Here is a 15,619-nt window from a genome sequence, read left to right on the forward strand (position 1 = left end):
CCCGCGCAGGCCGGGAGCTCGCGCGCACGCCGCCGGTGATTGCAGGCAGGCAGGCAGGCAGGCAGCTCAAGAAACATTCTATTAAGTGAAACAAAATGGAAGTCTTCCAAGTAAAAAAGAAGATGGGTTTGAAAAAAGAAAGCACAATTATTTAAAAGAGTTAGAAGATCAATGTTAATTTTCACTTGTTTGTTTCAAAGAAGAATGCTGTGGGAGATGATGTTGTTGTAGTGTAATATAGCATATTTAACTCTGGTGGGAAGTGTAGTAAGACAAAATCATATTAATACAGCACCAAGATAATGTTTCTGACTTGATTCCAGTGTTTTCCCTAGTAGCTTATTTTCTGGTCATCCATCACCTTCTTTGTAGTTTCAAGTCATACCAATAAGGAGAGATAAACAGCTAAAGAATTTGACTTAGCCGACGAGTCTTTGAAAGTTCATGCATCTCCAAACTTTAGTACTATATTACTGCTAACATTTATATTTAAATGAATGCAGCCTGGTATTGAGAAAAGAAAATGACCACATTAAAGGAAAAAAATAAACTGCAGTCTTCTTCATGAGTAACACTTAAAACTGTTAAACACATTAAAATCCCATTTAACAAATAGCAGAGCCTAATGAACATTGGGTCTGTTCAGTGCATACTAAATGGGAAAGATGTTTCAGTGTTTAAATTTCTCACAACTCAGAATGGTTACACGGATTGAGGAGAGGAACATCTGTTCAAAACACAAATGAAATTTGGCAGTTCACTGAAAATATTTTTGTTTTGTATCTTTATTTTTAAAATTGTTCCTTAATCAGTTATTTATTCATCCATTTTGAAACTTCCAATGCATTTCATTTAAGTTTTGTATATCAATTTTACATTGCAAATCCTTGGACTTTTTAATATGATTATCAATTCACCATTTAGTAAACCACAACAGTTTTTTGTATAATAAACTAATGATTCAACAGTGAAATAATACAAGTATTCAATTAATGAACAGAATAAGATAGTATACATTTGACAGTCCAGTAATTCCAGGTAATTAATGTCATGATATAGCCAGCTGAATTCTACTAAGAGGTTTATATTTATTATTATTTTTAACCAAAGCTCATGGTGTATGGACTATTATATTGTACCCATTGTGGAGATCTTAACAGAAAGCCCTCAACAGAGTAAATACTTTTTTCACTAGGACACAAGGCTAATAAATTTCAGAGTCAGGGTGTGAATTATGGTCTGATAGACTCTGTCCTAAGATTTCAGTTTAAATTTCTTTACACTTTGATATAGGAACTCATACACATTCTAAGGTACTATCCAGTTAAGACTGTGTTCTTAGCAAGCTTTTACATGCTCGTTTATAGAAATGGAGTAAAGCCAGTAAGAAACCAATCATATTTTTAAAGTTTTGAATATATATTAATGAAATATGTATTTATTTGTATGTTTCAATTATGCAAATAGAATTTTTTTAACTTGCAGTTTGGTCAAACCACCTTTTCTCTAAAATAGTAAGTGATGCTAAATTACTCTGCTAAAATCACCAGAGGGTATAGAAGTACTAATAAAATGAAGCCCATGCATATAAGAAATAATGATTTAATTTAGTCCAAAAACAATTTAAGGAAATAGTTCTAACTAATTCAAATGAATATTTGTGAAAGCTTCACTCATAATTACTTACCAACATGCAGGTTTATCTCTGGGACTAGAAACCAGAATTACTTCCATCCTTTATCTCAATTTAAAACCTGAGAGTTGAGATTAATACAAGGACTGATCAAAAATTATGTTTAAATAAAAATAGTACATTAAAAGATGCCTTGCAATTAATGTCTCTCAAGGTACTCTGCCTCACTTTGAACACACTTACCCATCATTTTTGCAACTTTCTGAAGCAGTTCTAGAAGTTCCCCTTTCATGAGTGCTTTCACAAAGTGTGATGGAAACCACTCTGAATGTGGCTGCCGTGTACCATCCAAAGGAAAGGTAGGCTTTTAAAAGCATTATCGTGTGTCCTCATCCACCTTATTCATTGGATCTGGAACTGTGCAACTTCTGTCTCTTCTGCAAAGTCAGTGTCACCAGAGCAGATCAACTTTGTTAACTGATTTAGGTCATCAGGCAGCCACAACAACATGATTAAAGACTTTCACAGAAAGAGGATCCCAGAACTGCTTCACCAAGTTCCAAGAATGGTAGGTGAACTTTGACTGAAGAGAGGGAGAGTATTTTGAGGGGAGCTAATGTGTCTTTTACTGCAATTACTTCTCAAAATTTCAATTTTTATTGCTTTGTTTGACCACACCACATATTGTTACCTTCTGCTTTTTGAGCTTCCATGTTAAAGTAAGCAGTCAGGAGAATATTCGCTTTTTAAAAATTCTTTCAATGATATGGTTTCAAACTCTGCCATCTATCCCTCCAAACCAAAAATTAAAACACATTGCTAGAAGCCAGGAAATGAGGAAGAACAGTCTCCTATCTTTGCAGTATTTACACGGCGGGGAAGGCAATGATTCTAAATGAGTAGATTGAACACAACGCAGCGTTTACTCAACACCCTCAAGGGATGATCCCAGGACTCCTATGGAAGCCCAACCCATGATGCTCAGTCTTTAAATGGTGTGGTGTTTGCATTCAAGCTCCACAATCTTCTCATGGACTCAGTTATCTCTTGATGGCCTATAATACCCAATACAATCTAAATGCTTTGGAAATTGTTGTTATTCTATAATGGTTGGGGAATGGTGACAGCAGGTCTATGTATGTTCAGTACATATACAGATTTTCTCTAAATACCTTCAACCCACAGGTCACTGAATCCAATGGTGTGGAACCCATGGATTGCAAGCACTAACCTTATAATGAGTGGTAGTCCCAGTGTGGGTGTCCATGAGACCTCCTTCTCCTGTGGATGGCTGGCACATGTGTACATCGTGGTTGTTGTGCCTTCCCCATAGTGCTGTAATGTTTGGGTTACTGGCTCACCATTCCTATCCCCCTCTTCCTAGGTTGAGTGATGTTGGCCTTGAGACTGCTGTCCCCTATCCAACTGATGGAAGTGTGGCCACTGCTGTGGAAGTTTGCCAGTGTCCACCAGGGTACAGTGGCTCCTCCTGTGAAGTAAGTGTGCCTCAACACAGCCTCGGTGCATCCTAAGTTCCTTCCCACAGCGCTGTCCACAAACTTTCAAAAAGAGGTGGACTTTTCCCATCAGGAATTGTGTTAACAAATGATAGCTTCTCAAAGAAGAAACTTGAATGTTCATCAGAAAGCCATGTCTTGGGCTGGGGATTTAGCTCAGTGGTTCCGCCGCCTGCATCACATGCGTAAGGACCTGAGTTCATTCCTTGGTACCAAACAAACAAACAAACAAGTGAAAGAAAGCCATGTCTTTTAAATCTCATTCTGAAATTATACTTCCTTTTGAGGGATTTTACATTATTATAACTGAAAATTTGAGGTTCTATAATTACAACTTAATCAGTTGCAAACTGGATGACAGCAGAATTATTTTGAAAAATATCCCTCTATTTCCATTTCATTTCAGTGGGTATACAAAACTTAATACATTTCTTTTTAATTTTCTCCCATTTTTAATTCTGTGTATGACAATTTTCCCCTACCTAATTCCTAAGGATACAACCAAGATTCACTATCTGAAACATATAGCGTTTAAAATATCAAGAACACAAGATATGCAAGAAGTACCTTCTTCTAGACCATTCCTTATAGTTCAGTGATTTGTTACCAATTAAAATTTGACATGCTTATTGTTGTTCACATACTATAGGTTTATAATGACTATTTCTTCATAGCACGGGGTGTCACTTTAAGGTGATAATTTTGTTTACTTAAATATATTTTCTTTCATGTAGTTCAAAAATTGATTTTACTTGAAACCTGGTCAGAAATTGTAAATACCATTTCCTACATAGGGAGAAATGCTTTCAAATAAATAAAAATGTATATTCTTTAAAATAGTGCCTTTAAGGAATGATTTGAGGGCACCAAGATGCTCTACTTCAGAATACTACACTATTATGTCATTTATAGGAATACTCGGCATGGGTTTGTCAGTTCCTTATACTTTGAAATACTGCGTGCCCCCACAGAGCTTAGAGTCATATTCATGACAAAGCTATTTTCATTAACTGGGCTCAGATTTGCCTATCTAGAAGTAATACAAAATGTAATGCTTTGAAGTATTTGCTTTTCAAGATTTTTAAAAGAAAAAGAAGAGTAGTCAAGGATATGCATTAGCTATGTGATCCCAAATTTGATTTTATATAAAATATGCATATTGTTTTTGAAGAAACATTCTTTCATTACAGTCTTCCAGTTTCAACTTCCAATCAGTCAGATCCTTTTAAAGTTTTAAATTCTGATTTCAATTGGAATAATAATTCTATTCTTACTTAAATACATTCCATATTGTTCCGTCTTACTTATGATCTTTTATATAACAACCAAATGCTCATCGAGTGTAAAATTGTCTGAATATTAGAATTGTTTCTTTGGCTATGCTTTCTATCCCTCTTTTCCTTCTCCAAAAATATGGTTGAAAAATTCTATACAAATTGATATATTATATAAGCTTATCTGCATAAATTTTAAATATATAAGACAATCTCCAGTCTCAAAGAACTAGTAATCTCTTCCAAGACACAAGCAAATGCTTGTGAAAAATTAAGTCACAGCACTCTGTAATTAAAGGATCAATAAGTGGTACATGTCATCAAAGCAATTATGGCTCAAAGTAGTGCGCCATTCCGGTGATGGGAGATGTCTCAGAAAGTATCCTAAAGGGCCAGGGTTTTAGCTCAGCAGTTCGGTGGCCTGCCTTGCAAGTGCAAGGATGCGAGTTCAATCCCCGGTTCCAAAAAAAAAGAAAGAAAGAAAGAAAGAAAGTATCCTAAAGATGCTAAAAGCTAGAGGAAAACAGGCAAGTGTGAAAAGAACAAAAAAACAAGGGAGTAAGGATGTAAGCTTCTTGTGCCTCTCACAAAATAATTGTCTGAAAAATAAAGTAACTTTAAAATATATTTTAAAACAGTCAAATCAGGGGACAATGAACTTTGGAACTTTGGGGTTACTGACTACTGCACTTCTTTTACTCTCTAATAATCCCTTTGATTCTTTATCAAAACTTCCTCTCTCTATACTCAATATTACCCAGTCCTGTCATGTCTTAATTTTTTTTTAATTAAACTTACCTATAAGGTTAGTCATTGCAGCTCTGTTATCACTAAAGTCCTGGGATAATCCTTCAATGCTACGAGACTACAAAGACCACTCTATTTTATACGAGCTTACTGAGAACCTCTAGCCAAAAACATATCGAATTATTTCATTATAATTATAGCCATTCCCTTTTACTTCATTGAGGGCTACACTATTGATTCAGAAGCTCTCTTCTTGTTCTCATTTCTACATGACATCTATATTAGCCAACTTTTTGTCATTGGGACCAAATTCCCAACACAATATACATGTAAGAAGGAAGCATTTATTAGGCTCACTGTTTCAGAAGGTTCAGTCCATTACCACTGGCTCCAAGACAGAAACATCCTGGTGGGGGAAAGTAGAAAAACAAGACGATTGCTTCATGGTAGTCTAGAAGCCAAGCAAGGAAACATTGCCAGAGTGAAAGAGGACAGGGACCAGATTTAGTACTTAAGTCCGTGCTTCTGTGACCCACCTAGATAAACTCTGAAGTGTTCTTTACTAATCCCCTCAGCAGCTCCCCAGCAAGTCAAGTTACAATTGAACTCAACCATCGCAGTATCTTACAAATTGCTCTATGGTTATTCTTTTAAATATTTTCTTATTTTCCCAGTACTATTATAATTCATTTTGCTTGAAAGACGAGGAAGTAAAAGCAAAATGAAGTATTAAATAAAGTTTTAGGCCAAATCTGTTACCTCATCTATATGATGGTTGTTAGTGTTAACTACCTCGCAGAAGTGTTTGTACATTCACTTAGCTAATGACATTTGATGATTGTATGAGACAATCAAGGCCCCAGACATGAACAGTAATGTGATGAACAATAAACATATTGTCTTTGAAATACAAGGTAAAATCAACAGTGTCACTTGGAGGAATTAGGAGTGGGTATACAAAGATTGTATGGGAAGACAGGATGTACAAAAGATTGGAAGGGCTGCTTTACAAGAGTTTGTCAGGAAAGGCCTTCTCAGGTGGTGCCATTAAACTGAGTGTTGAGTTTCAAGAGGCACAACTATGTAAAAAGGAAGGAGGAGACATGGTGCTTGCTGTCTGCAAGACCTGAGAAAAAGACACATGTAGCCAAAGCAAACTAAGCAAGAGGGCGAGCTCAACATGTGATTAGAGAGACCAGGGCAGTTTTTTGTATGTATGATAAGAATTTGAAATGCTATTCTAAATACCCTAGGCTATCAGTATGGGTGTTTAAGAAAGATGGTGCCATGATTTCAGTTATATTTCGTGGGAGAATAATCACTATAACTACAGTATCACAACATTAGCAAAAGACATGAATGGTAAGAAAGAACCAAGATAATGTGCTGTTGCAGTAGAACAGAGCAGTGGTAATGGTCTGCGTTAGGATAATGGCAGTGGATGTAAAGATACATGGGTAGATCATATATCAGTAGTAGAACCCATAGGACTATTGATAGACTGTATACCAGAAGAGAGGTCAACAAAATGAAGAGTTTGGGAATGACTCACAGATTACTGGTACAAAAAGCTGAACACTAGATGTGGTACCATTGATTGAACTGAAGAAGACTGAGAGATAAATATTGGCTGGGGAAAGAGAGAATCAGCAATTCAATTTAGAAATAGGAGGTTCAGAAAGACTGTGAAATGTATGTTTCCTGATGGAATAGACAGGGCTTGAACTCAGCCTGTGCAACTGCTCTGATAAGAATTCAGAAGGCATCACACGGCCGAACTAATTAAATTGCCTGGGCTCAAGGTGTGACAAGAAGACTGAAATAACCCAGCTGTAGCATGGAGTGGCTAATGGCCGTGAGTCGTGTCGAAGAAGGGGAGACAGCAGAGAAAACATGGGAGCTTAGGAATGTGACGTCATAGAGGTTGAAAGAAGTTCTTTCAGAAAGAAGTCATGAGGTCAGATGATAAAACTGGATTGGCTAGATCAGATAAAACACAATTTGTGATTGCCCATGGGATCTGGCTACCTGGAGTTTGATGACAAAGGCAAGCGAAGTCTTCATGAGTGGGTGAAAGGCAGATTAGAATGGAATTTGGTATGAAAGGAAATTGAGGAAGAAAAGATCTTTTAGTGTAGTTTTGCTGAAAAAAAAAAACCATAGCTGGAAGCATTATGTAATGCTAAGGGAATAATTTTATCGTTTTTGTTAGTTAATCTTTGATGGAGGCAATAGATCTATTGTTTCTAGCAAAAATTCAATTCAAAATTTTTGAGATGATAATTATTCAACAAAAAAGAAAGTTTTGATATGCAGCAGTGAGAGGGGACAGTGAAAAGGCAGCCCCCATTAGAGTCCAAAATACAAGCAGAGTAATTTTTCCTTTAAAAGAAAAAGAATCCTGCCTTCCTCACTCCTCTTGCTCCTAGGGGAAAATTGGCAAAACTGCGTGGTGATCAGTGTTTATGTGTTGGCTTAGTGGCAGGATGATGGCTTCGGATGGCTTTCGCTTTTCCTGTGATGATTGAGGCAGACTCACAGCTGGGAGAGCAATGTGAGCAGTTGTGAAACTTGAAGAAAGCAGATGCGATATGTGTAGTATATTTCAAAATACTAAAAATACTTTTAAAAAACTCCATGTGTGTCTCCCCTAAAAACAATAAATCCATTATTTCTCCATTCTCAGCATCTTTAAGTTGCTCTTCCTTTCTGGATCCGTAGCTTTGCCAGTTTCTAAAAATATATATTACAGAAAGAAATAACTTCTACACAGAATCAATAGAAGAAAAAATGTAATAAGAAATTATCGAGAATGTGTAGAAAATGGACACTTTTTTTTAAACGCTCAACTTAAGAGAAAAGTTGATTTCACTGTCAGCTATGAAATATCCGCACATCCTTTTTCCTCATGTGTTTGTTATTGATGTTTGAACTGAAAAGTCCTTATGTCCTGAGGCAGAAGGACCATTTCCAACAATACATAACACAATTCTATATACTTTATTGCTCCAGTAGTTTCTGTCTTGTTTCCATTTTCAACTAGAAAAAGGCCTTTTCGTGAAATGTGGTGATGTATTTCGCCATCCAGAAATTTAGTAAATAATCCACAAAATGCAATTACAACTTGAGGGGATCACGTACTCCTAAAGGGCAGTAATATTTGCCTCGCAATTATTTTGCATTTCGTGCAGTTTCCAGGAGGCCCCCCAGAAGGGACAATTAATTACGGGTGACGGTAGGCCCAGAGAAAGCCCTGATACACAGGTAATCTAGGACCCATATATCCTGTTGTAATCAGAACTCTGCTTCTGTGTAATAAAGTGGTTCACATTTTAAAGAGCAGTGATGAATACAAGCAAAGTTCTAGTAGAATAACACCATACAATAAACTCTCACTGGAAAGAGAATAGAGGGTTAGTAAATCATAAGGTATTCTGTTTACATTTCAGAGAGCAGAGAAGGAAGAAAACAATTAGAAGGAAATCCTATGAATTGCAGACTTAGAGATGAGCTGTGCATATTGTCGAAAGTAGCAAGGGCTACTGCCCATCCCCCAAGTGATTTCAAGGTTTCCTGAAAGTGGAGAGGGTAAGGGCCGTTAGCTGGTTCCAGAGAATCCAAATTGCCTGGGATGACATTCGCTGCTCTTTTAGGCTGATGCTCTGAGAACACTTTTATGTCTATTGCTTTTTTCAGTATTCTCTCTTCAGTTTTCCTGTCTGCTTTTTACTTTGAGACTGTCACATTTCAATTCTTTATATCTGTGCTTTATTTTACTATTTCAGAAGAAACACCAGGCTAATGCCTCCTCTAGCCTCACACCTGCCCATAATAGCAAGGTCAGTACGAAGCTCCGATGTCAGGAGTAATAGTGCTGTGATGATGTTTCCGTAATGCCTAAGCTTTGACAAAGCGCATTTACTGAGTTTGCTACCTGTTATTTTCTATTACCAAGAGAAAAAAAAAGAACTTTTTCTTTAATACCCGAGACTGATTGCAGCCCTGTCTTTCTTTCAGTCTTGTTGGCCTCGGCACAGAAGAGTTAACGGCACTATTTTCGGTGGCCTCTGTGAGCCATGTCACTGCCTTGGCCACGCGGACGCCTGCGATGATGTTACTGGTGAATGTCTGGTGAGTCCTTTCTCCTTCGGGGGCTGCAGTCGGCTCAGCAAACGCTGCAGCTGCAAGGCCCTGCTCTGTTTCAGCACGTGAGTCAGGAAGTGCCTTCTCCTGAAATGAGCTTGAAGCTTACAATACTCCCTCCTGTGCAGTCTTCCTGGGGAAAGTGTGTATCACATTAGCCTAAGAACTGAATTAGAATCAAATCTCTCATTACAAGTCATAACCATGTCTCCATAGATACCATAGTTAGTCCCTTCTATAAATCAACCAAAAGTACACTCTTCTGCTAAACTTGGAAATGATTCATATCTAATAATGGGAAAACTGTAAAATATAACCTTTGTAATAAACACAATTCACTTCTTAAGCGGTTCACTCTTTTTCACATTAAAATGACACAGTACATATTTTTAGTTTAAAAACTCTAATATTTACATGCAAAGTGTCAGGAACTGATTAAAATAATAAATATATATAATGCACAATCGCAAGAGCTGTTTCTCTTCTGCAATTAAGTCTATAATTTTCACTGGAAAATAATCTGTACAAAATGCGAAGCTCTTTCTGCTGCGCTGAGCCTTAGGCCTGAGAAGGACTCCGCATAGCCCACTGTGATTAACCCAAGGGCCTATTAGTTGCACGACTGTCTGACGTGGCAAGAGGCTTGGAACAGCTCTCCTCATTAGTCTTGCAGAAACACAATCTGAAATGGTGCCAGTTTAGAAAGATATCATATTCTCGTTTCCCTGCAGAACTTAAGGCAGACGCTGTTTGTAATTTTTAATGTTCTGTTTCTCTTCCTCACCACCCTTCTTTCTTTTCTATTTAAAAGCTTCTGGGAAAAAATCCGAAGTGAAAAATCAGGGCTTTTGTTTCGATATAATTTGGCATTTAGGTTTATTGATATACTTTCTGTTTTCTCTGTATAAGATTGTGCTTAATTGCATTACATTTCTAAGCATGATAGCCTTAATTTTGAATCAGTAGTTTTACAAATGGCATTTTTACAAATAGAAAGACTAAATGATTTTCATTTCAATTATAGCAGTCTTTTCAAATATACCTTGGGAAAATATTGAATTACCTTTAAATACTTGAACATGCAAAAGGAAATATGTAGCTCTAAACTAATGTGGCTTTTCTTTACTTAACTCTAAAAATTCAAAAATATAAAAATATTTATACCACAATGCCAAATTTATAATGTTCCCTAAGGTCATATCTCAGGTAGAATTCATTAGGATGAAGTCAAATTATGCTTTGGACCATTTCATGATGTGAAATTTCAACAGTGGCAGCCATTTATTTTCAAATAAGGTCATTTGTTTCAGCATAACTTTGAGAGAAAGCCGGGAGGGGACAGTGAAATTTGTGTTTTCCTTCTAATGAAACAGCGTATTAATTGTTTAGTAAATTCAGGTAGGAGTCCATCAAATTATAAAGGGATGGGCCAGAGATTTAGCTCAGCGGTTCGGTGGCCTGCCTTGCAAGCAGCATAAGGACCCGAGTTCAATCCCCGGTACCAAAATACAAAAAAAAAAAAAAAAGAAAAAAAAAAAAAAAAAAGAAAAAAGAAAAAAAGAAAAATATATAAAGGGATCCTGGAAATCTTCATGATGTAGACAGAATGACCAGGTAGCTGATGAATATGTGATCATGTAAGATATTTTCTGGAGATTTATTAATACCTTTCTCACAGATGATATCAAAAATTAAGTACTGATATTCTATTTTGATCATATTGATTCTGATATGACCCACAGGAAAAAAATAAATTAATACTCTATATTAAAAGCACTCAGTGTCACTGTTTCATTGACTCTGTACTTTAGTTGCTTCTTACTATTGAGAAGAATTTTTTATTATTAAGGAGATAATTTATGAAATCTACAGAGAAGCTGATTTTTGGTCCAGCTTGGCTTTAAAAAAAAATCTGACTTTAAGTAAAGTGAAATACATTTTTGACATCAGAACAAAATTCTGCTGTAAAAATCATTTTTACTCAAAATAAATTTGAACCGACCCAGGGAGCATTTAAATCCACAAAGTAAAATTGCATGATCCGCATCGCTGAGACACAGGATGGGAACAGTCATTTTTTAACGGGCACCTTTGCAGCCAGCCTTCTGTAAACTTCACCTTATCAGTCTGACTTTCATCTGTTTCAGTTTTGATTTCAGTTATATCGATTATGTAGTGCTTTTATAATTCCACATGCAAAAAATAAAAGCAAAAAAAAAATTCCTTGGGCTTTAAAATTGTATTTTTGTTTCCATTTAATGAAGATAAAATGAAGTAGCATGAAAAAACTTGCCCATATTTGTTTTTCTTCTAATAGCTAGTTAAAGAGAATCCCCTCCCTGAGCTTTTTCAAGATTTTCAGATGAGTTAGAAATCCCATTTTTTACTTGGTCAGGCAGAGTCAAGTTTTTGATCCTAATCTTTAAATCCTCTAAATTCTTGACAATATAATTTTCTTTAGGTCAACATGACAATATGAAAATCATTTTTCAAAAAACAAACATTTTTTGATAACAGATGAGTTTAGCTGAACTTGGAAAAGTGAAAGAGACATACAGACTCAAAGGGTAAAGTTTTTTCCGAAATTGATCCATGTTTTTTACATTAGTTCCCAAAATGCTGTTACTTTGACAACTGCTAATAGCGAAGTTAACATTTATACTACCTTTTAGAAAGTTTTGCTAAGTAAATTTTAAAAGACTTAAAAGAAAAACACAAATATTACCAGTTACTAATAGAAACATCTTTGAACTTGTAGTTAGTGAAGTTGGCATGGGGTACAAGAGCTTGATCCTGAAGCATCAACTTTAGTTCCTTTGGTCAAAATTAGAATGCAGATGGCAGGTTCAGAGTTAAGGATTGGATTATAACCTAAATGTCTCTCACTTTACAAATAAATTTGTCTTCTCTAAGGACAGTTAAAATGCTATGTCAAAAAGTGTGTCTTTATTTTTTACTGAGTCTACTTGTTAAATATAATTGAAAATGATTTTGTAAAGTATACTAAAATAAATACTTTGGGATTTTCAATCTATTTCAATGGCCATCTAGTTGTGTAAACTTTTAACCTGTGTTTAAAGTCAATTTATAGTTTAGCTATTTACTTCACAAATTTTGTTATCGGTCATAAAGATAAAGGCTACACAGTCTTAATTTCTGATGAATTCTGTTCGATATAAGGAGAAGTTACAACTGTATATACTCTATAATTCAGCAACAATGAATCTGCAGAGAATAGTTTTAATATAAATTTTATATATTCTCTGTTGTATTATTGGAGACTGAAATTATGTATACCTAATAACAAAACAAAATAAAATTTTATCATATGGTGTTTTTGGAAGCTTTACAGATGATTCTGTTATTTCATTAACTGAATTATTCACCTATATGCCAGTCTTAAGTTTTATGAACACAGTCTGAGCTTGAAATAGACTTTACTTAATATGAAGCAATTGAGATAAAAATTATTTTATTTTAATTTTTTAAAAAGACATGGATCTAAAAACAGTAATTAGTGAGAAAATGTCATTTTAGTTTTCTTTTAAAAATATCTGAGGAAAATTGATAGGTGCCTTGTGATTTCATTATCCATGCCTTGTTTAAATTTTTTTTCAATTTTCTTACCTTCAATTATGATTCAAGCAAAATCCTCCCCAATGTAATATAAAGAATCATTGTCCAGACCATCAGCATCCACCAAGTTCAAAATTAATGTCTGAGCTATGAAGGCACAGCCCTGGGGGATTTGTATGATTAGCTACCATTCTCATTAAACAAGCAGTTTTAAGTTGTACAATTGATTTTTACCTAGACTTAGCTACGTTTTCCCTTAAACATATGTCATTGGAGATCTGTGACCACACACACACACACACACACACACACACAAAACACTAACATTCCCATAAGAATATAAAAGGAAATAAAATTCACATAATAAAAAAGTATAATGACTTTTAGTCATCCCTGTGTAAGAATGCCTATGTTGAAACTAGTGTGTAGTTTGTAAGCTAGATTTTCAAGCAACTTTCAGTGCTACTTCCCTGTTGTAAAATTGACCATTTAAGGTGGAAAAATTGCTCTTCCTGCCAGGGAACAGACTAATGACTTTGTAGACCTATTTTTTGCCACATGTTGCTGTGTGAGTCTAAAATAATGAACTCTGGTGTGGAATTCTTCCTCAGAACTGCAAGGATCACACAGGTGGTCCCTACTGCAACCTGTGTCTTCCTGGTTTCTATGGTGATCCTACCCAAGGGACCCCTGAAGACTGCCAGCCCTGTGCCTGTCCACTCAGCATCCCATCCAATAAGTAAGTAACAAAGCTGCCACACTGTGGAGTTTGGCAGCCACTCTTAAAAATCCACCTTTGGCATCAAAGCTACTCTTTCTCGTGCCCGACATAAACAGGCAGTAAAGAGATGCAGGAAAATTTCAGGAAGGTAATATGAGCTTTTTAAATGTAAAATGTTTAAAGTTGTGACTTCATTTCTGAATATTTTTAGGTTTGACTATTTAATATAAAAAAGATAGAACCCAATTTTAATTTCTAAACTATTTGCAAAGAGCAGACCTATACAATCATGTAGTTTTATACTTCACTCTGTTGATTTGTAAATGTTGGGAAAGTCATAAACCTCTAAAACGATAAAAAGAAGGAATTCATCCAAGTTACCAGCCTGGCCCTGAATTCTCAGAGAATTTATCTCATATACACATACATGTTTACATTCTATGTGTATCTTTTTAAGTTATTTAATGTTACACATTGTGTCATGAATTTATGAGTATTGAACTATGAATGATACTTTCTTATAACTTTCACAGACCAAATATGTCTTGAAAAAGTTTAATGCAAATTTCATACAATTTCTTTTCAGTTTTTTTGTAGTTTTTTTATGCAGCCCCAGAGCTGTAATTTTGTAACAGATTTTTAAAAATAAAGATAAAATGTACTTTAACTGCCTCTTCACTTTACCTTTTACCCTCATCTCATAATTTTGGGCATCCTCTACTTCAGTAAGTGAAATTTACAAAAGTGCAGCCATCTGTAAATAGATTCTGAAGCCAATTTTTTAAAATAAGGCCAACTGTGGTGAAAAAAAATCAGCAATTTTATTAATGAATAATTGTATATGACTATAATTTTATGTAGTTAGTTAAAATTTGTGACACTGGAGATTGAAACTCAAGACCTGACATGCCAAGCACGTGCTCTATTATTGAGCAACCACCCCGCTGTAACTCTAGTTTTAAATGAAACAAATTTATTTTGGGGGGAACTCTCTTAAAGGACATCTCAGTGCTTGATAATGTTTACAGAGAAGAACTTCTAAATATTTTTTAAAGTGAAATCTCTAGTATGGTCTTTTAATATGAAGATGCAACCAAGTGGATCATACCCTGAGATCTTACCCAAGGTGCTCCTAAATAAAATGGTCTTTTGTTAGTAGATTGAGTAAATTACTACAGCTTAAAGATCTTAAAAACAATTCTATCATTAAGTTTAAAACTTCTCCTTGGAACTGTGTTTCCTTCCACTCAGCACCTTGTGCTCCTCTCCAGCTACTTAGCTCTTCAGAATTTTCCTCCTCTCTCATCATTTGGAATTGAAGAGAAAGAAGTAATATTTAAAGAAAGCAGTCTCCACTATTCTAGGCACTGGGCCAAGCCTAGATTTTGTTAATTCATCTTAAAAATGATTTTATTAGGTAGATATTATTGCCCCCATTTTATAGATTTTTAAAGGAGTCCTTTGAGTGGAGAAATAACACTGTGGTACCAATTCTAGTTCACGTGTTGAGTCCCTTACTTGTTAGCTACCTGTCCTTTGGCATTACTTAAACTCACCATGAGTTTATAATCATTGGACTTCTCATGGAGCTATTGTGAAAACTGCATAATTAAAATATGCAAAGCACCTACAGCAGTGGTGGGATATGGTGAACTGTGCACTGATTATCCAGTGACTTGCTCAGGGATCATAGAGTATTCACATAAAATTAGAATTTTAACTTCATTGCCTATGTGTGTCCCAGTCCTCTGCAGTACATATTGGGGGCTTTCAAAAACTACTCCCTGAATTTCAAGTGCTACCCCAAAAAAGGATGAGTTTATCTACTAGGTGATTTTGCTTAGCAAGACACTGAGAAAATGAGAAATTGGTTTAATGTGTGTTATTGACCAGAACATCTCCAGAGCTTGAAGCTGCAGCCCAGATGGGCACAAACTGGAAGATCTTTTGGCCACTAGTGGTGTCAGGAGAAGAGGGGGGAGGGGGGAGGGGAGGGAGGGGGGGGGGG

The 15,619-nt window shown here is 35.7% G+C and overlaps 1 protein-coding gene across 3 annotated transcripts in view; it reads left to right on the top strand.

Moving 5' to 3' along the window:
- Lama2 (laminin subunit alpha 2) overlaps positions 1 to 15,619 on the top strand; it is a 563,701-nt gene that overhangs the window by 326,316 nt on the left and 221,766 nt on the right. For 2 of the 3 annotated variants that reach the window (XM_033763224.1, XM_033763225.1), the window contains exons 15-17: positions 3,018 to 3,129; positions 9,189 to 9,302; positions 13,502 to 13,629. In XM_033763224.1, the coding sequence (XP_033619115.1) occupies positions 3,018 to 3,129; positions 9,189 to 9,302; positions 13,502 to 13,629 (354 nt within the window). Of the gene's footprint in view, positions 1 to 3,017; positions 3,130 to 8,956; positions 9,011 to 9,188; positions 9,303 to 13,501; positions 13,630 to 15,619 lie in introns of all 3 variants that reach the window. The other variant, XM_033763226.1, reaches the window with a different exon arrangement.

Source organism: Fukomys damarensis, unplaced genomic scaffold (genome assembly GCF_012274545.1).
Source record: "Fukomys damarensis isolate Sample0158 unplaced genomic scaffold, DMR_v1.0_HiC HiC_scaffold_14, whole genome shotgun sequence".
Taxonomy (NCBI): Eukaryota; Metazoa; Chordata; class Mammalia; order Rodentia; family Bathyergidae; genus Fukomys; species Fukomys damarensis.